At 36.0% G+C, this 22498-nt stretch overlaps 1 protein-coding gene across 3 annotated transcripts; it reads right to left on the reverse strand.

Moving 5' to 3' along the window:
* Positions 1-3046: 3046 nt before the first annotated feature.
* On the reverse strand, positions 3047-20518 carry LOC311294971 (cell adhesion molecule CEACAM1-like). 3 transcript variants are annotated; one of them, XM_084416101.1, is made up of 8 exons: positions 19550-20518; positions 18844-18954; positions 16889-16977; positions 16708-16767; positions 11044-11370; positions 10244-10585; positions 7534-7676; positions 3047-7152 (listed from the first exon to the last, which is right to left on the reverse strand). In XM_084416101.1, the coding sequence occupies exons 3-8, from the start codon at positions 16917-16919 to the stop codon at positions 7138-7140; spliced, it is 918 nt and encodes a 305-aa protein (XP_084272227.1). In that variant the 5' UTR covers positions 16920-16977; positions 18844-18954; positions 19550-20518; the 3' UTR covers positions 3047-7137. The 3 variants fall into 3 exon arrangements, with proteins under 3 accessions (XP_084272227.1, XP_084272226.1, XP_084272228.1); XM_084416100.1 differs by having other exon boundaries at positions 16708-16977; positions 19550-20517; XM_084416102.1 differs by lacking the exons at positions 16708-16767; positions 16889-16977; positions 18844-18954; positions 19550-20518 and adding an exon at positions 12226-12659.
* Positions 20519-22498: the final 1980 nt, after the last annotated feature.

Raw genomic sequence — 22498 nt, forward strand, 5'->3', positions numbered from 1 at the left:
TGGAGTCATCCAACCAAAATGCGGCGTGAACACAACCAATCAGCTTGTGCAGCGCACAAGTCCCACCCCTGAAAGTTCCTGAACTTTGAAAAAGTACTACCTCGTGAGCAGGGACTATCGGAGGGGGAAATATTTACCCGGAACTTCATTTAGACCCTGGTTCCTGCGGTGTAAACACATCGAGTACCAGCCCAAAGTTCCTAGTTCCTGGGGAAAGTTCCTGCGGTGGAAACGCGGCTATATAAAGGCTAGATGTCTCGTCCGCGCTGCTGGCCAATGGAGCTCGACATCCGCACACGGCGGCCATCTTAAGACAGGGTGCTCGCTCACTCATAACATGGTGCATGTACTTTTAAATAACCATAACTTGCTCAATTTTCTACCGATTTTCAAACGGTTTGGTTTGTTATAAACGTCAGAGATGTAGCTATTATACTGCATACATATGAATAATTATGTTCAAAATGTTTAAGCATTCAGAATTATAGCCACGTTAATAACGTTTTTAAGAAACCAAACCGTTTGTAAATCCGTCCAGATTTCAGCGAGATAAGAGGATTTGTGTGCGTGCTGCTCACTCATCTTAATTCACAGAGCCCTGTCCTAAGATGGCCGCCGGTGATGCCGGAAGTGACTCCGCCTTAAGACATCTAGCCTTTATATGATATCTATGGCGTAGACGGGCTCTGTTAATACATTCCGTTCTTCTTCTTTTGATATTTGCGGCAGACTAGACGCTACAATGGCGCATTGCTGCCCTCCTCAGTTCATTTGAAGAATAATTAGCCTATCTTAATAGATTTAACAGATTATATTATAGTCTAGTCCGGTGCAAAAAGTTGATAATTTTTGTTGTCTCAGTCTTAATACAAAGTAATGATTTTAATAAATAACTTGAAATTCCAGCTTCCGACAGCTCTGAGTACATCCTCCACACATGCATCTCTGCCATCTGGATGTTTTCCAACCATTGCCAGCCCATAATTCAATGTACAGTGTCCCAATCTGAGTCTAGTTATAACCACACTATCCTTCCTTCTTAAACCTATTTTTATTGAATGTTTCACTGTTGACTGAATAGAAAAATTATGTATGCCTTTATTTCTGTTTGCCATAATTTCATTAGTTTCTTGCTGAATAATATATTTACACTCAGCCCTTCCATACATTACTTCCAATTCTACTTCATTTCTATGTACTGCTTCATCAGCCATCTCTTCAGTCCGACAAATTCCTATGTGTGCTGGTGGTTCTTCTGCTTTAATGACAACAGACTGCTTTCAGTAGACTAGTTGAAGCGTCTCCCAAAATGCAATGCGACACAATGATGACATATTTAAAGGAATAGTGCATCCAAAAATGAAAATGTTGTCATAATTTATTCACCCTCATGTTGCTCCAAACCTTAAACAGCTGTGGTGTCTACTTTTACCCGTAGAGACAAGCATTCACAAGCACCTGTGTGTGTGAGTTGGGGGGATGCAACGCACAAAAGGAGCTCTTGCAAGATTGTTTGAAATTATGCTGTAGGCATATTTTGTAATTCTGCTAGTGTCACTAGTGTTGCAGAAACTATCATGACAGACCGTCCAGACAATTATGCATTTTGGTAATCTAGAAACCTGCTACAACTCCGTCGCCAGTATCTGAGATCTGAGATCCGATCCGAGATTTTTGTGTGAGGGAAACAACTGTGGGTTTCATAAAAAGCAGGACAAGAAACACTCTGACCTCCAAACTGTTTGTCCAAATCAGACCACATTTCTGAAGAAAGCCGGAGCAGGTTTCAGTTTGACTCAGATGAGCTGCTGGAGTCACACCTATGTGAGATGGAAGACAGTATTAAGCTTTTTGTTGCGTTTTTACCATACACAATAGATGATAATTGATTTATAGAAGTGGGTTATAAAACCATTTTAAAATCAATAAGCTCTGCTGTGGAGAGAAATTTAGGAATATCACAACAACACAGTAAGGCACCTACGTTTGGAAAATGCTCAGTGTTAAATAATAGAATGAAGAATGTTTTGTAAGTCTTAATAAGAGCATTTATATGCCACCATATATCTTTCGAAAAAGAGCCTGTGCATTTCAACCACTAGAAGTGTCAAACTCTGTCGTGGGAGCATTCACACACTTAATAAAATCTTTGTAAATGTCGCATATGAAATCCAAATGGCAAAAAAAAAAAAAAAGGAACTTTACCACGACGTCCTCACAACCTTGTCATAAATATAAACTTTATATAGGCTATAACGATATATATACAGTATATATATATATATATATATATATATATATATATATATATATATATATACGATATATATACAGTATATATATATATATATATATATATATATATATATATATATATATATATATATAAACGTTGTATATAACTATTATTATTATTATTATTATTATTATTAATAAGGAGGTTGGGTGTTCGTAAAAACAATAAAAAAAATCTTAAAGTATAAAAGTGCCACTTAACGTAGAGGAGTGGCATTTTGCACATTGAACATGTTGAAGAACTTCAAAATGAGTTTTAAATTCATGAGGTTTTTATTTATGTAATGCGTTAATTCTAGATGTTTATGTAGCCTAAATGCTGCGTGACTGACGTGTTTTATGAGCGTGCGGGTTGAACATTCGAGTAGCTTTTAAACCCTGGAGCGGCGCAGAGTTGCCATGGTCCTTGGATTGAGTTTTTGTTGCATTTACACTGTTGTGACCAGCAGGGGTCGCCAGCGTGTGGAGATTCGAACGGCTTCGAAATAGTGAATCATTTTTCGAAACAGTTTGTTCAATTGATTCAGTTTCAAAAAGCTCCTTAGTTTCTCCCAACACTAGTCTATAATGAACTAAATAAGACATCTACTTGAAAAGTGCGCTGCCTCCTGATGCCTGTTTATAATAATAACTAACTCAATTAAAGACAGAATTCGTTGGTTTAAAAAAAAAAACACTTTACAGAGAGATACTGTGGTGGTAGTGAATCACACCAGCTGAACACACCAGGAAAGTACTATAACAAAAAAAATTCTACAGATCATAAAGATTGTAGGTCTGGAAAATATGTCTGGATTCATAATGTAACATGAAAACAAACAGCAGAAGAACATCATTGATTCTCACTTTCACTCATCAGACAAACTGTTACAAACACACATCCTGATTTCTCCACTCACACACATTTTGCCCCATATGACTCAAATAATAGCATTTCATTTTTTATTCAAAATATTGCTTTGGCTTTCAAAAATACAGTTTTATATCATGCCGGTAATGTGGTATTTGCTTAGTCAAGAATAACATTATTGACAAAAATGATGCATTGCTAAACCATATACCGCAACTGACATGCAATCATATTTCCCCTTATATTTAGCCTACAACTGAAATGGTTCCTACTATAAAATCATCATTTAATGAGATCCTTAAAGATCAATTTCTGAGTGGTGTGTGATATAATAGTTTTACTGTATTAAGAATCACTAATAACAGCTGGTGAAAATTTAGTGCATCAGTGATGAAATCATTTATAACTCAATGATTCAATAGTTTAGTCCATGATTATTTCTGAGAACACACACACACAACATATTTTAGAGAGACACAGATTCCATCCACTATAAGTGAAACATGTTTTAATATTAATCACCACAAACAGTAAAGATAGATTTTCTTGACCCAACTACTTAAAAGGCACTTTTTCCCCCAAGTTTAATGTAAAGATAAGGAAAACACAGGAAAATATCTAATATTCAGCCCAGAATGCAAACAATATCTTACAAAAAACAAAACAAATTAAGCGTTAGGAAAACTACAAAATTTGCCTTTACTTCTAACTGATTTGTGGTAAAATGACTTTAAACATTTACCTGACACAAATAAAAATATCACGAGACATGGTCACATAAGGTTATTTACATATTAATTGACACCAGCTGAAAGACAAATCCAAAAACAGTAACAAGAAAACAAGATATCTGCGAAAAGAAAGAACCAATGAATACTATAAGTTGACAAGCTTAAGTTACATATAAAGTAGGCTACATAGCTTAATTAAGTAAAGTGATATTTTTCTACAAGACAAACACAAAATACAATTTTTTTAAAAAAACTGAAAAGAGACACAAGATGGAAAAATAGACAAATAACATGACGTCTCTTCACACGCCAACAAATAAAATAAAAAAATAAAAAAATTAAATTAGTACCTCATAAAATGTTACAGATGTTTTGTTCTACATTATAACACTCCTGCTGCTGACAAATATGACATCTTGTATTTTACAGGTTTAAAGCCATAGTGAAAACTTGTAATGCTGTATCATATATGGGTCCAGTTACAGGTATTGAACAGAATTAATGCTCCCAGTAAAGTGTTTCACCATAAGTCAATGAATTTCTAAGCTTATTAATGCAGGTTTTGTCTTCAGAGCAGCTCGAGTTAGTGGGTTAGAGTTAGTGGTTAAAATAGAAACATTAACAATATAAGAGTGCAAGACATTTACAGTTACAGCAACAATTCCAGTAAAAACACCTACAGTATCAAAAATTGCAGACTGTTAAGAGCACTTGTGGTTATACAATCAATGCATTTCCATACTTTGAATTTTTGTCTTGTTTTCCACATCTAATATCTAAAAGTTGTGTAAGGGTCATGGTCTGTTCGAGCATGTTTAAATTGTTGTAGTTTTCCCGTCTTGTTTGATTACAGTGTTTGTTGCCTTGGCTACTGATTTGAGTCACACCTGTTTCTCTGATTATCTCCCTGTGTCCTTATATGGAGTGTTTATTTACACTAAGTGCAAACAGCCCGTCTTACTGGCAGAGAGTATTTACACTAACTCCGCCCACCAGTGTCTGATTGGGCCAGACAAAAGCCCAAAAACGTCTGTAACCTGTCAGCAGCAGTGGCGTAGTAAGGCACGTTGTGAATACTTTTTGAAGCGATCGACCTGAGTTCGAATCCGCCTTTAGCTGCCTTTTTGCCTCTACTTCCTTTTCCGATCACATATCAGATCGGTAAGGTGTTTGTTTTCAATAAATATTTTTATTGAATGTTTATTGTTTATCGGCAATATGTTATTATTGCATATGGTTTTATAATGTACTAAAGAGGAGCAAACAGTATCTAACTCCTAAAAATTCTAAATTAATTGTGTTTATGCTTAAAATAAGGGGAAATATCTGTCAAATCTGTTAGAAAAATAAACTTGTTTTCTTCTTGAATTAAGATTATTTTTTCTGACCCTACTGGGAGACTCACGTGTATGAATTATTATTATTTTTTTTTTCAAAACAAGACCTTTATCTAAAGTAATTTTGCTTCTTAAAGCAACACCAAGTAAATTTTTCTCTCGGGGTCCCCCTACAGGTGGGAAACAGTATTATCTTCTACTACTGTCGTAAAGTCTGTCATGGTTACACAAGGGGATACACATGCATTTTTTATTGACAAGCCGATACCCCCGAACTCTGCAGAAGGAGTTCTCACGTCTTGGGCAGACTGCCTGCATTGCGTGTGAAATGTCTTCATCCCAGCCAGGTACAGTGGCATATATTTCAGCATGTCATTTGAATATAATTTCATGGGTTTTATTTTTATTTATTTTTTTCAAATGCCAAAAGATCGCGTAGCTCACGTTTACAAGCCAGCGTCATTAGTAGCCTATTGGCTACTGTTTTACAGAATGCTAATTCAATTCAATGTTTGTGTGGTAGGTAATAGCCATTTTTCATCAATATTATAATATAAAGCTACCATAGATTTAATCAGCAAAGTTGAAAAATCGATTTGCATTATAGGCAAGACACTTTCACCAGAAAAATAAATAAACAAACATGACTATCAGCCTGCAGTCATTAGGCTACTTAGCCTAAAAGATGATTTTTGTCTGTCTAATCATGTATTATTTACTTGCAAGAATGTAGCCCCTACCAAACTTGTACACGCCGTTTATACATAGGCTTACTTCTGACTTTTTTTTTTTTGTCCATTGCTGCTTTGGCCATGACAAAAACATACGCACGAAAGCCGTAAAACAAACGCTGGTTGGCCTCTCACATCCGAATTTGAGGAAGTGGTGGGGGACGTGACGTATGCTGTAAAGCAGTCGAATTTTGTAGTTCTTTTTGTGCTCGGGTTACTACCCGAACCCCGAAGTTACATAGTGCCAGTAAAAGCGATACAGACCCCGTCAGGCTATGGAAGACGTGTCATTCAACCTATTGTAAGTCGATGTACCATCACAAGGGTCTTGGAAATATATTATGAAGGTTGAAAAAATACATAGTGTTGCTTTAACTAAATGTATCTTGATTTAATGGAAAACAAGACAAACATATACATATATATATATATATATATATATATATATATATATATATATATATAGTGAGTTATTTGTGGAAATGCAGTTAGTTCTATCTGTGCATATTTAAACAGACAGGAAATAATAATTCACATGCAAAATCACTCAATGTTTCAGTCTGGATCACTGTAGCTGCTTTAAACCTCTATAGGCTATATTAAAAAACATTAAGCTCTTGCTGATCTTTTAACACGTTATTCTATCGCTCATATGCTACATAATGCTTAGGGGCAGATTTACTAAACAGGGCAAATTAGCGCAAGAGTGCAATTCCAAAGATGCGCCGATGGGAGTGGAAAGTTCTGTGTGTGATCTACTGTCGATACGCAAATTAAACAACATAGACGCAGTCAGATCATTTCCATAAAGACCAACACAATCTACCAGCTAGCGTCTGGTTTAGGACGTGCTTTTTTGGGAGGTTAATAATGCTGCACAAACCAGTACATTGACGAGCACAAACCTTAGTAAATTACCTTGAGTGATCCATTTAAATATTGGCCCTAAATGTGTTAATTTATTATTTAAATCATAAAAATTTTGACTGGTGTTGGTACCGAGTAGTGAAATATAGGAATCGTGACACAATTACTCTGTGAGCGATTAGAGTTTCAGCTGATCCTCTTCTCTCCATCATTTCCTGATTCTCTTCAGTGTGCCTCTCAATGAAAGGATCAAATTGAGTCTGACTCTGATTTAAGGATGCGTCCTCCTCCTCAAAGGACTGTCAGGCGGATCACATGGTGAGTTATCACAAGTCATCATCCTGTAAGAAAACAGATTCACAGAAGGATTGAATGATGAGAAGGATTGATGTTTCACTTACACAAACACAAAAACACTACAGACTTGGAATTGTGTTTTTTTTCTGTTGTTCATAAAGAGGATTTCAGTTCCTAAATATTTATCACCGTCTTAAACTGCATTACATCTTTTGTACCACAGTAATAGAAACTTGAAGTATAGTGAGTTCAATAACACATCTAAATTGCTTAAACTGTTGTATTGGTGTTTTCTAATAAGACGCTTGCTATCTCACTTTGACTGCCTCACCGGTGAATATCTGCTTCTGTAGTGTTAAATAGAAAGGATAATAACTAATTCAATCTCATATATCTTGTTAAATCAGCTGATTTGAAGTACTTACAGTCTGTGCTGCTGGTGGTGTATAGGTCCTGCTGTGACGATAGTAAATCACAGCAGCAGTTACAGCAGCAGCAGCAAACACCAGCAGAACACCAACAACTATTCCTGCTACAGCTCCTGAAGACAGACCTGAACCTGGAACAGCTACAGAGAAACAGACATTATTACGAGAGAGTAAATGATTATCTATCTAGTATTTACCAATATAGATATTTACACCTTTCTTCTTTGGTCATCAGTTATTTAAATTGAATGGCTTCATCTGTTGTCTTTAGCAACAGCAGTCAGCACTGAGAGATCAATGGGCTACGTGCACAAGCGTCGCGACGAACTTCCGCTATTGGCAGAAGTCGGCATATCAGTTTCCGGTGTACGACTGTCTTCATCGGGATCCGCTATAAACAAACAGGATGAGTGCTTCTGTTGTACGAAATAAAGAGATATAATGTGCGTGACACATCTAAGTTTCTAAGAACTTTAGGTGGATCTAACGACCGTTTCACACATACTCCGTGTGCCGTGTGTGTGTGTGCGCGCGGTGCAGGAGCAGCACGCGCTATAGTGCTTCACATATGATGCGTGTGCAGTGAATAACTGATTCACGGCTGTACCACAAACACTTACTATTTTTATTTAAAATCCAGAAGTTACGCTGCAACTTTTATGTAAAAAAAGTTTTGTCAGCATTGCGATTCTCTTTGTACACATATACACTCTTTAATGGACGCATGCACGTTTAAGCACAATTTAAACAACGTAGGGCTATTATTCCATGCATTACTTCTATTAAGTTGCTCAAGCAAGTGGCCAAATATTTAACTGTAAATTGACAAAAACAGCCGACTCTCATGCCTTTTCTTTTCCATTTAAATTTTGATAAAATAAATCTTGCATGTCACAACTTGTTTTTCCACCTCCACGAATGAGACGAGTGTTGTTCATTATGTCGCCTTGTTGAAGTAAATTGTAGTTTACCTTGCTTTACCCCGGTCCTCTAAAAGTAAAAAGATGACTGTGAAAAATAATAGTAGGCCTATATAATTAAACGCATTCACGGTGAAATTACTACATTTTCAGGTCAATCTTTGTTCATTTTGACCACGAAACATGCGCTGTCACTTTAATTCAGTGTTTGTAGACTCGGTGCGGAAACGATCTCTGCACTTCTGTATACTTGCCGCAGCTGGAACGGATCGACGGACTGCAACCGCGTGCAGTGTGAAAGCTCAGGGGCCTCATTTATAAAGCTTGCGTACGCACAAAACGGGGCTGAAAACATGCGTACGCCAGTTCCTGCGCAAAAGGTGGGATTTATAAAGAAAAACTTGACGGAAAAATTTCTGACCCATGCGTACGAACGTTTTGGAGATGGAGCACTTTGGCGACACCGATGGTGAGCTGGAGTTAAATGCATTTTTGGTCACTTTTATACAGAAAATCTAAAGAAAATTAAACATATACAGAAAGATTATACAAATACAATTTCAATCACCAAGCCTGTCACTTGAAGCAAATATCCATTCCTTCTTAAATGTCCGCGGCAGCGAGCGTGTTGAGCCGTTTAGTGAAACTGACGCAAATAACAGTTTAAATAAATAAAATACTTCTGATATAAACATTTATATTAAATATGCCATTCAAATTAATGGAGTTAAACATGAAATCATTACTGAAGTTACAACATTTTTTTAAATTCAATCATTAGAAATATTTGTTGTGGATGTGATTGTTTTTGAACACTTTTCCTGTGGCGTGCTGTGTTTTAATGTTTTAACCACAGAGATAATTGCTTATCATGATAATACCAGATTGTCTGAGAAAATAGTTTCGTGCAAATAATGCCCAAGGCCTATCTGTTTCCATAAAAAATATAAATCAATTAAAAATACAATTCGGCAAGTGGAAAAGATTGAGAAAAACTTTCTCTGAAATGTATTTTACACTATTTGATTTATGTAGGATAGACAACTACTTGATTTGTATTAATGTAATGTTTCTTGTACCGTTAATATCATTTGCATATGATTATTCATCCACGTGATAACTTAAACGTTATAATGTGGATGAATAATCATATGCAAATGATATGTAGATGAGGATCTGCATAGTAAAACTAGGCGTTGTAAGCTCCATATATGGTTATTTCGGGTGGAGACGAATGTACGCACAATCTTCCGCTGACTGGGATTTATAAAGTGAATTCTGCGCAGGTTCAGACGTATGCATGGTTTTATAAATCTGAATATTTTTTTTCGTACGCCATTTTTGGCTTTCGGACGCACGTACACTTTTAGTAAAGTTCCTACGCACAGTTTTATAAATGAGGCCCCTGACCTGTTAGCATGGGTGCGTATAAGGAGCACTGCTGTGTGCCACTTTGCTCTGCTTCAAGTCGCTAACAGCCATTTGAGCCTCAATGTCGCAGCACGAAATAGACATTTTGGGCGAAGCACAAGTAGACCGGAAACAGATATGCCGACTTCTGCCGTCAGTGGAAGTTCGTTACTACGCTTGTGCACAGAGGCTATAGGAAACAATGTTGACAGGAAAACTGCATTTTTCATGTTAATAACATTACTTAAAGTGCCACTGAGTCAAAGCTCACTTTTTTAAACAGTCCAGTGCCTATTAATTGGGTTGATTTAAAATATTGAACTTTTCATTAAATTCCTCAAAGGAAAATGCTTTGAATGGCTAAATGAATTACTCACCAATGACAGAAACACTGAATCTCTTCACTCTAGTGATGCTGAATCTGCTGTTGATGATGATGATGATCTGTAGTTTATATTCTCCAGAGTCTGTGTTTCTGGTGTTTGTGATGGTCAGAGATCCAGTCTGATGATCCAGCTTCAGTCTGTCTCTGAATCTATCTTTACACTGAACATCTGTACAGATCTTACTCTGATCTCCAGTGATTTCAGCGATGACAATGTCTTTAAAATACCATGTCAACACATCACTTGTGTTTTTTATTACACCAGGATCTAAAGTAACAGATTCTCCCTCCTTCACTGACTTTCTCTTCACTTCTCGTTCGGCAGCAGAAACACCTGAAACACAAACCAACAGATGCTGGAGGATCTTTTGCTGAAAACAAACAAAAACTACACAACATGCGAGAACTGTGAACATTTATGCATGGTTTGTGCTCATAAACACATTTTACATTCTTATTTTACGGTACATTAAATCCTCACTTAAACAGATAACAGTTGATTAGAGATGACAAGATTAAGCTCAGCTGCAGCTTCTTATGAATAAAAAAAAAAAATGTTAAATCAGCTTTCCAATATAAATGGTTAAGTTTTAAATCAAAAGCAACTGTTTAATTATGTAAAGTGAGATAATTGCACTGTAAAGAGATTATCTAGGCCTATATACTGTACTGTAAGTGAATTAATATATAGGCAAAAAAAAAAACTGATATCATTGTAAAAACATTACATTTAAATTAACAATGTGCTTTAAACACATTTAAACTGCATTCAAACATTCCCCAATGACTCACCATGAACAGTGACATTGAAGATACTTCCACTAATCCTGCTGCTGATGATCTTCAGTTCATAAAGTCCAGAGTCTGTGTTTCTGGTGTTTGTGATGGTCAGAGATCCAGTCTGATGATCCAGCTTCAGTCTGTCTCTGAATCTCTCAATATCTTCATTACACTGAACATCTGTACAGATAAAACTGAGATCTCCACTGATTTGAGCAATAAGTGTGTCACTGAAATACCATTTAATATCTTCTTGTTGGTTTGCTTGAACACCAGTGTTTAGAGTGACTGAATCTCCCTCCATCACTGACTCTCTGTCTGTATCAACACCAGACGAACCTGGAGAAGAAACATAAACCAAACAAAAAATATATATTAGTGCTGTGAAAGTGTTTTTTCTACATATCATGAAGATTTTGAGAAATATGTCTGGATATGAAATGCATGGAAACAAACAACAGAAGAATGTCATTGATTTACACATTCACTGATCAGGATGACTTGAGGGTGAGTAATTGATGACAATGTTTTTATTGTGGGTGAACTATCCCTTTAATTAATGTAGTTAACTAAAGTTAACAAATGAAACCTTATTGTAAAGTGTCTTTTTAAATGAGAAGTATGTTGCACTTTTTTATTATTATTTAATGTTTATTCTGGATATATTTAGCATCAAATATCCAAACTGTCTCTAAGTATTTGTTACAAAATGAACATTAAGTGAATATCATCTCATAATATCCTACAGAGTCAAAAAAAAAACAAAAAAAAAACACTATAATGTTACATTAGTTAACTACATTGTTTTAAAATTGATATCAATAAATAATCAGATTATGTATCTTTAAAGTATATTGTTATAAATAAATCATATAAATCCATTATATATCCATCAAATAGCTGGTATTAGGCTATACATCAAACAAAAGAAAATGGCGCTAAAACACTTTAGGTGTCGCGACCATAGACAGTAAAAGAAAGGTCGCGACGCTAATAAGAGCTGCTGTAATATATGGTGGATCTTCACCTCCTACCTTGTGGTCTAACACGTGTGTGTGTGTGTGTGTGGGCGCCTGGAGCTGGATATTATGTATCAACGAATGCGACCGTAGGACTTGTTAGCAACACTTCCGGAGCGGTTGAAATGTTGTGGTCACAGAAACATGTCGGTGCAGCACTGGAAGAAAGACTTACCATAGTCGGGTAAAAACAAGACCACCGACAACAAATGAACGAAAAGCTTCATTTGCACCACTTTCCCCCATAAAATTAATGCAGATTCTGATTAATACGCTCTGTTCTTCGGCTATATTCTTCTTCTTTTGATATTTGCGGAAAACCCAAGAATTCCTCGTAGCACGATGACGTAGCTGGATCAGATGATATCATCCGACCATAGACAGTATGGATCCGATAGGCTACGGATTTTTTTTATGTAGCCTATGTACATCATGGCATGATATAGCCTACGTACATAAAACTCCGGCGACTTCGTCGCTATAGAAACAAAGACACTAAAATGCAATCATGCAAAGAGCTTCTCTACTAGGCTACTTATTGTGAAATTTATATTTTTATATTTGCTATTAGTATTATCCATACTGTAAAATCCTTATGTTTTTATTCAACTATGTGTGGGCCAGGTCTAATGAAAAATACGGGACAAATCCCGTCCCTTATTGGTTTGATACAGGACGCATCATTTTAGGCCTACTTGTAAAAACGGGACGATTCCGTATTTTAAAGGACCTTATGTACGGGCACTGTGGAAAAATTTGTATAGTCAAGTATAGTCACTTTTTTTTCTGACAAGATTTATTTTATTGATGCTGTTATTATTTTTGCATTTTCCCTTGAATGTGTATCCTACTGGTATTTTAAGTTGTTTACAGACCGTACCGTATTTCCATAGTAGGAAAAAAATATACTATGGAAGTCAATGGGACCCAAAACCTGCCTGGTTACTGATATTCTTCTAAATATCTTCCTTTCTGTTCAGCAGAAGAAAGAAATTCATACAGGTTTGAAACAACATGAGGGTGATTATATGATGACAGAATTTTCATTTTAAAAGTGAACTTCTCCTTTAAGACCAGTTCATTGCGTTTGACACGTGACAAAACGAAAGACTCGGAAGGTAAAGTAATTAGTTATGTTCCCTGTAAATTATTTTTGACTGTATTATAATGATTTCTTAATTCAGAATATGATCAAGATTGCGTAGGTGGATGTGTTCGGGGAATTTGAAAGTTAAAAGTATAACATTTAAAGCCCCTTAAATGAACGAAATGACTCGAAAAAAGATTCGTACATTTTGATGAACGAGATCGAACAAGAGAGTCAGTAAAATGATCCGAACTTCCCCATCCAGTACGTATTGGATCATCCAGCTACGTCATCGTGCTATAGGCACTGATCTTATGGCAAGCCATTTTAACATTTAACAGCTAGACTGGATATGTGTTGCAGATACTTGTAATTCAGTTTTGCCTATAGTCAAAAAGAACATTTCAGATACCCGCAACTACATTCTTCCTATCCATAATTGTCATTTCAGATATCCACAAAGACATTCTTCCTAGGACAAATGACGTCTCTTTTGCCATTCATTTGTATGGGATTTATCATTACAGATATCTACAATTCAGTTGCAGATATCCACTATGTGAATTACGGATATCTGCAAATGAATTGTAGATATCTGTAATTCTAGTTTGAGATATCTTCAATTTGATTCTGACTAGTCATAACTCCAGTTCAAGATATCTTTAATTCACCTCAATTCAAGATATCTACATGTTCCTTTTCAGATATCTTAAATTAAGTTTTGACTAGGCGAAATGACGTTGTAGATATCTCAAACTGGAGTTAGGGATAGTCATAATTTAATTGTAGATATCTATTGTCAAGTTATAGATATCTTGAAATTAATTTCGATTAGAGATATCTGAAATTTGAAGAAGAATTAGCCTATCTTAATAGATTTAACAGATTATATCCTCATATATAGTCTAGTCCGGTGCAAAAAGTTGTTATTTTGTTGTCTCATAGTCTTAGTACAAAGTAATGATTTTAATAAATAACTTGAAATTCCACATCTGGCAGATGCACCTCTGCCATCTGGATGTTTTCCAACAATTGTCAGCCCATAATTCAATGTACAGTGCTCCAATCTGAGTCTAGTTATAAACAGACTATCTCTCCTTCCTAAACCTATTTTTATTGAATGTTTCACTGTTGACTGAATAGAAAAATAATGCCTGCCTTTATTTCCCTTTTCCCATTTTGTTTGCCATAATTTCATTAGTTCTTGCTAAATAATATATTTACACTCAACCAGGGACGTCGTTAGGCCTATTTTAGGGGGGCTGAAGCTACCCCAAAATGTTCCTAAGCCCCCCTAAATAACAATTCGATTTATCAATAATCCGATCCTCATTCATATTTAGACGCAACAAATTATATATATCCAGCAGCAAAAAATAGCCGAAAATTCGGAAGTTGGACAGAAGTACAAAGAGTCGTAACAGAGCTGCCAACGCTTTCACCGTGAGACACACGCAATAGACACTTTTCACACACTCTCGCGCCACACATCCATTTTCTCACGCACAGAAAAATCGCGAAGACCGACAGACTAGACAGAGCAGGTTACTTTATGATATAAAAGAATCTCAACTCTCAGATTATGCCCATTTTATTACGAAATTCAAACAATAAATAGCGTTTTGGCGTTTGTAGGCTAAATGTTCCGTGACAGATCCCTAGCTAGCGCATGTGAACCGATCATCTCTACTAGTTAATAGTAAAAAAAAACACGAACATTGTTGAAAGATACAGTAGTCTACAACTTACCGAAATATATATTCCTCATACATAATATCGATCAATCAGTGTTTTTTATCAGCGTGAAGAGGCCAATAACATAGCTGGAGAATAATTACCTCAGGAAAGCCATTTAATGAACATAATAGCCTATAGCCTAGCACGTAGTTGGCAATAAAAAAAGCTTTAGAGTATTTTGCTAAATATGTGTTCTATATTACATATTTATTATATTTTTACTTGTATCAGTTGTTATTATAATAAAAAAAACACATTATATGTGGCATTCAGCGCCTAGAGTGCCCGTGTGAGCCACTGGAGGGCGTCCTTTCCTAGTTTATGCTTTCATTTTGTATTGTTACCCTGGACTCATTATGCTTTATGTCATGCACCTGTGTGATGATTATGCTTGTTAGTATCCTTATTTAAACCTGTATGTTTCCTTTGTTCAGTGCTCAGGATTGTACGTGTCACACTGCATTATCTAGCCTGGTTTCTAGTTTCTAAGTTATCCAGTATTTTAGTCTCCGTGTTTCTGACCTCTTGCCTGCCTGTCTTGATTATCCGACTGCCTGTTCCCTGTTTGTACTGCTGCTGATTTGGATTGCTTATCTGGACTCTGATTACTGCCTGTTTCCCCGTTTGTGCTCTTTGGATTATCCTTCAAATAAAAGCCTGCATTTGGATCACCTGTCTGTTTCCCGGTGCAGTTCGTGACATTATATTTAATTTGAGTTATTTTTAACATTAAATAGGCTGATAGGGCTGTCTGTATGTTTACAGCATTAGGTTAGTTGTTTTTTTCTTGAGAAAAATTAACGCCTATCTTGAGTAGGCTACCTAATATTTATCCAAATGAGTCAATATTAAATCAAATCAAAATAATTGAATTGAAATAATAATAAAAAAGCGTAGCTTACCAGAAATTGTACCATGCACCATAACATTTACATATAATTTTACACTTATGCTATACTAAAGCCTGAAATGGGCACTTTTTGTGACAGCAACCCTATCATTTTTGATCAAAGATATGGCTTAACTTCAGAATTTGAACTAAAATCAGTATTCTTATGATTGCTCTGAACATTTCTGACTAAGTTCAACAAACATTAAATTACTTATTATTCATAAACTTTTTATAAATTAATTATTCATAAACCTTTTATAAATTACTTATTCATAAACAAAAAAATTATAAAAATGTAGGTGTGACGGGGTTGAGACTATACAGGGTTGAAGAGACAAATACAGCTAAACATATACATAGTTGTTTTTTACTCAAATTCACTGTAAGATTTTCTATAAACGCAAGTTACAAATACCCTGGGGGCTAAGCCCCCCGTCTTCCAATCCTAGTGACGTCCCTGCACTCAACCCTTCCATACATCACTTCCAATTCTACTTCATTTCTATGTACCGCTTCATCAGCCATCTCTTCGGTCTTCCGAATTCCTATGTGTGCTGGTGGTTCTTCTGCTTTAATGACAACAGACTGCTTTCAGTAGACTAGTTGAAGCGTCTCCAAAAATGCAATGATGACATACGAATTTAAAGGGATAGTGCATCCAAAAATGAAAATGTTGTCATAATTTATTCACCCTCATGTTGCTCCAAACCTTAAACAGCTGTGGTGTCTACTTTTACCCGTAGAGACAAGCATTCACAAGCACCTGTGTGTGTGAGTTGGGGGGATGCAACGCACAAAAGGAGCTCTTGCAAGATTGTTTGAAATTATGCTGTAGGCACATTTTGTAATTCTGCTAGTGTCACTAGTGTTGCAGAAACTATCATGACAGACCATCCAGACAATTATACATTTTGGTAATCTAGAAACCTGCTACAACTTACCGTCGCCAGTATCTGAGAAGCCAACTAAAGCAGGAAAGAGTAAGAGCAGAAAGATAGTACCTAAAACAGAGAGAAGTACTTCAGTGAACAGTGACAAAAATGATTCGGAAGAATAAACCTTTTTTTGTGTGAGGGAAACAACTGTGGGTTTCATAAAAAGCAGGACAAAAAACACTCTGACCTCCAAACTGTTTGTCCAAATCAAACCACATTTCTGAAGAAAGCCGGAGCAGGTTTCAGTTTGACTCAGATGAGCTGCTGGAGTCACACCTATGTGAGATGGAAGACAGTATTAAGCTTTTTGTTGCGTTTTTACCATACACAATAGATGATAATTCATGTATAGAAGTGGATTATAAAACCATTTTAAAATCAATAAGCTCTGCTGTGGAGAGACATTTAGGAATATCACAATACTCCACTTTCCATATTTAACACAGTAAGCTCCTACTTTTGACCGGTAAGTTATGAATAAAATGTTTGGCTAATTATCAGTAACATTCATCGCATATGTTAAAAGTAATCAGAAATAATGGAAATTGCTATAGTGAATTTAACTTCAACAAAGTGGAGACAGAGAGTGACTCTACCGACACTTTCAAATATCCTGCAATTTATTTGTGGGTTTAATTAAATTATTACAAATACAAATCCTCTCTAAAAATATTTTGGTACTAACCATGAACATCAATAAAAGTTATATAAATTCAATAGTCAAAAAGAGTGTATAGGAACCCTGTTTTATACTGATCTAAATGTCCCATATACGATAGAGGCACTAAAAGGAAGGAGAGTTTAACTTTTCATGTTGTAATTCACTTTGTAGCTTCGCATTAGATTGCAGATAAAACCATCAGAAGTATTAATCTGTGTAAATCTGTTTGTTCTCCAGGTGTGTTTGGTGATTCAGTGTCAGTGATGGAGGGAGATTCTGTCACTCTAAACACTGATGTTACTGAAATACATGAAGACGATGATATACTGTGGAAATTTGGAGCTGAAAACTCTCTCATCTAAAATCAAAAAGGAGCAAATCTTCTCCACATATGATGATGTTCCTGATGGGATATTCAGAGACAGACTGAAGCTGGACGATCAAACTGGATCTCTGACCATCACAAACACCGCAACTGAACAAGCTGGAGTTTATCAACTAGAGATAAAGGGAATGAACCTGACATCAAACACATTCAGTGTTTCTGTCTATGGTGAGTAAATATCATTTGTCCTGTCCTTCAAAAATTGTTTTATTAAATTAATATATTTAGAACAACTTAATCTCAATCAACAGCATTTTTTAATAAAATTGCCTTTTTTTATGGTGAGACTCTTGCGTAAATGGAATTTTTATAGGAATTAAGCAGAAATGTGAAAGTTATAATTTTACAAAGGCAATTACATGAATTATTCTGTTAAACCTTGTGTTTTAGTTTACAGCTCTATTTATTTAATATGTATTTTTATTAACACGCATATTGTTCCTGTGTTGTGTCTTTACTATAGTAAAAGTATTTTGACATTTTTGGACTGCTTCATTTACTTTCTATTGTAATCAACATTATGCTGATGTGATGCTAACACAAATGCTGTTGAGCATAACTAGAACTAAAATGATAAGTTATAGAGTATTCCTATAATATTCCTTACATATTCAAATGTTTAATCATTTTGTATTTTGAGGTGATGGAAACACTCACTGACCATCAACACACTAAACATTCACTCAACGCATTGAGCCAAAGATAAGATCTTGACTAGATTTATCAATATTAATGTTTATTCTCTCATGGTTTCCAGCTCGTCTGCCTGTTCCTGTCATCATCCGTAACTCTTAACAATGTTCTTCATCATCACACCAGAATTGTTCATTGGTGTGTTCATCAGTGTTGAATGTGAGTGATGCGACTCTCTCCTGGTACAAAGGAATCAGTGTATTGTCCAGCATCAGTGTGTGTGATCTCAGCATCAGTCTCTCTCTACCTCTGGAGGTGGAATATCAGGATAAAAACACCTACAGCTGTGTGCTGAACAATCCCATCAGCAACCAGACCACACATCTGGACATCAACACACTCTGTCACACATGTGCAGGTACCACAGCACTGATGATATGCGTTTATATACAGATTCACTCACACTAATGACTCTCTTCTTCTCCTCCTCCAGTCTCAGTGTCTCTGATATAGTTGATCTCTGCTGCTGCTGGTTCTCTATAATGATTTTTGCTTTAATCATAATATTCTGCTCCTGCAGGAAACGTAAAGGAACAGGTAAGGAGGTCAAAGTATTATGTATATGTCGAAATAATTATATTTTATAAGGCACATATTTCGATATAAGATTGAAAACTTTTTGTTTGGACAAGTCTGTGTCTGTGATTATTAATAATACAGATCAGACACAGGAGGAAAACAGAAGAACCGATTCAACATTGTGTAAACAAAAACAAAGGCAGTAAAAATGGTAAGATCAGTGATGCAAGAGGTTGTTGCTGAAAATGAAAGTCTGTACAAACACCCGGAAATCGAGCGAGCGACGGAGAAGCTTGTTTCCATCTGGTAGCCTATTAAGATTTGTTTTCGGTGAACCGATCACAAATGATAGGCGAGACATTTCCGTTTTCATTATCACACATTTCAAATGCGGCTCCTCTGATCACATTTCTCATTATTTTGTCACATTACAAACTATTCTCGAATACGTTACTATTTAATGAACGAACTCCTGTCACGCGTCTACGCGAATGACATAAAACATAAAAAAGTATTATTATTATTATTTTATTTTTTTTATATTACATTCAATGATTCGTTCGTCCAAAAATAAAACTCAATTTACTCACCATTACACTTGAGTTTCTTTTAGGAAGAATGTCGGCCTTAGTCACCATTCACTTTCATTGCATCTCATCTTTTTTTTTCATTTCATCTTTTTCCCCCTTACAATAAAAGTCAACGGTAACTTAATTTCAGTGCCTATAACCTTTTGTGTTTGTTTGTTTTTATCATCGAGGGTTAAAACGGTAGGCGTCCGTGTTTGAGGAGACTGCATTCCACTCCACTTTTAGACACGCACTTGCGAACTTCCCCGCCGGGGGGATCCCCGCCGGTAGTAGCCTAATGTGACATTTGAACCGAGGCGTCGGAGCCATAGGCTACTTAACGAGTTAGAAAAGTGAAAAGGTGCATGTGCATCAGCTTCATTTTCCGTTTGTTTTTCCTCTTTTCTGGTGGATGATCCAGGCACTAAAAATGAATTTCAGGTCTACAGGAGGATTTTTATTCTTGTTCAAACTTGTATCTCAGCTTACCGAGGCCCCTGCAAAGAACAAAATTTACTGTTAGTAATGTTATTAAAGTGATAGTTGTGAACTTAAAATAATTTCCTCAGCCTAAGTGACATTTCAAAACTGTTTGACTTTCTGTCTGTGGAACTCAAAAGCATGATCTCAGGCATAATGCAATCCCAGTCACCATTCGCTTTCAATGTCAGAACTCAGAAGGAAAAAGTCAAAAGGATTCAGTTGTGAGTGAATAGTAGAATTTATTAAATTCAAAAGTCAGTAGTATTATGTGATATAGTAGTGATGTGACATTTGAACCGGCGTCAGAGCTTGTGTCGAGAAAAAATGGGCGTTCCAGATGAAGCCGCGATTCGAGGCTTGTGTTGTTAACGTGAAAATCACGTGACTAATGACAAACGAGGCCTCGGTTTTATACGTCATCAGTTCGGTCTGAGTGTCGCTTCCGGAAAAAAGGGGGTTCGAAACTCGCGCCACCTTGTGGGTGTTGCAGGAGTAGTAGAAGCAGTGGTAGTAGTGTCAGAGAGTCAGAGAGTTAGATAACTATCATTGTCATTGTCGTTGTTGTGTCATGTGTTAGGGCTGTATATCATTACATTATCAGGTTAGAATAGTTATTGTTATTATTAATTATAGTAGCTATATTATAGTCTTGTTATATTAATTAGATAATATTATTTGGATTGCTTTGGATTTTTGGATCTGGACTGGACTGCTTTTTGATTTGGATTGCCCTTTTGGATTTGTTTGCTTTTTGTGACTCTTCTTTTTCCTGGTAATGGAGCCAGCAAGAAAGAGGGAATCCTCCCCTGTCTGGGCTCAACAGAAGCATCAGTGTCCTCATTTATACCAGCTGGCACTGGCATTTGTATGTTCCCCTGCATCCTCTGTGGCTGGAGAGGTTTTGTCCGAGAAGAGGAATCGTCTAAACCGGCCATTCCCAAACTGTGGTCCGCGGACCACTAGTGGTCCGTGAGGGTACTGCAGGTGGTCCGTGGAAAGGCAAAATAAAATATAAAATAATATTTTTTTACCTTCATTTTACCAGGAAATTCCCATAAAAAAGTAAGAAGAATATGTAGGCCTATATTGTTCTCTGAAGAGAAAAGTGGCAGAGGCAGATATGTTCTCATTATCACATCACACGCATAGCTTTTAGTTTATTGGCAGTTTATATGAAACAAAATGTTTATAAATGGAATGAATAAGGCCTGTTATTATTTTAATTTCCAGTTAGTTTCTTGACCTCGCGTTTCTGAAATGTTTTGCGGATGTGCTTGTTAAGTGAACAAACTCAAGCCAACGTTACTTTTTGAGGACTTGTAAAACTCGGAAAGACAATTTATTGTTTTCATCTGGTCGTGATGAAATATATAATTGAGTGTCATCAGCATAACAGTGGAAATTAATTCCATGTTTTCTTATAATATTACCAAGTGGTAGCATATATATTGAGAATAGCAGAGGGCCTAACACAGATCCTTGCGGTACACCGTAGTTTACTGACGTTATCTTCGATTTTTCCCCATTTACACAGACAAAATGGTAACGGTCTGATAAGTACGATCTAAACCAGTTTAATGCCTGTCCCTGAACACCAGTATAATTTTGTAGTCGGTCTAAGAGTATTTTGTGATCTATAGTGTCGAACGCAGCACTAAGATTGAGTAAAACTAGTATTGAGATACAGCCTTGGTCAGAAGCTAGAAGTAAATCATTTGTAATTTTAACGAGCGCAGTTTCAGTGCTATGATGCGGCCTGAAACCAGACTGAAACTTCTCATAGATATCATTTTCTTGCAAGAAAGAGCACAGTTGAGCGGACACCACTTTTTCTAGAATCTTAGACATAAATGGAAGATTTGAAATGGGTCTATAATTTGCTAGGTTATTATGATCTAATTGTGGTTTCTTAATAAGAGGTTTTATAACTGCCAACTTGAATATTCTTGGAACATGACCTAAGGATAAAGACGAGTTAATAATATTGAGGAGAGGCTCTTCCACTACAGGTAACACTTCTTTCAGTAGTTTAGTTGGTATTGGATCTAATAAACACGTTGTTGGTTTAGATGCAATGATAAGTTTATTTAGCTCTTCCTGTCCTATAGTTGCAAAGCGCTGTAGTTTTTCTTGAGGGGCGATAATTAAGGCTGAATCATAAGACACCATTAAAGATTGTACATTTACAATTGTATTTCTGATGCTTTCTATTTTCTCAGTGAAGAAATTCATAAAATCATTACTACTACACTGTAACGGAATATTTTGCTCAGGTAACGTCTGTTTATTTGTTAGTCTAGCCACGGTGTTAAATAAATTGGTTATTTTCTATTAGTTTGCGGAGTTTTTAAAAAAAATTAAAATTAGTTTTTTATCATCCTGATAAAAATACACATCAAGTAGAGGACAGCCATCATTGAACAACACATAGAACACATAGAACACTTTAACAAGGTCTTGTAAATGTTGGTCTGCAGTTACTCTTAG

The sequence above is a fragment of the Rutilus rutilus genome (assembly GCF_951802725.1).
Source record: "Rutilus rutilus genome assembly, chromosome: 8".
NCBI classification, from domain to species: domain Eukaryota; kingdom Metazoa; phylum Chordata; class Actinopteri; order Cypriniformes; family Leuciscidae; genus Rutilus; species Rutilus rutilus.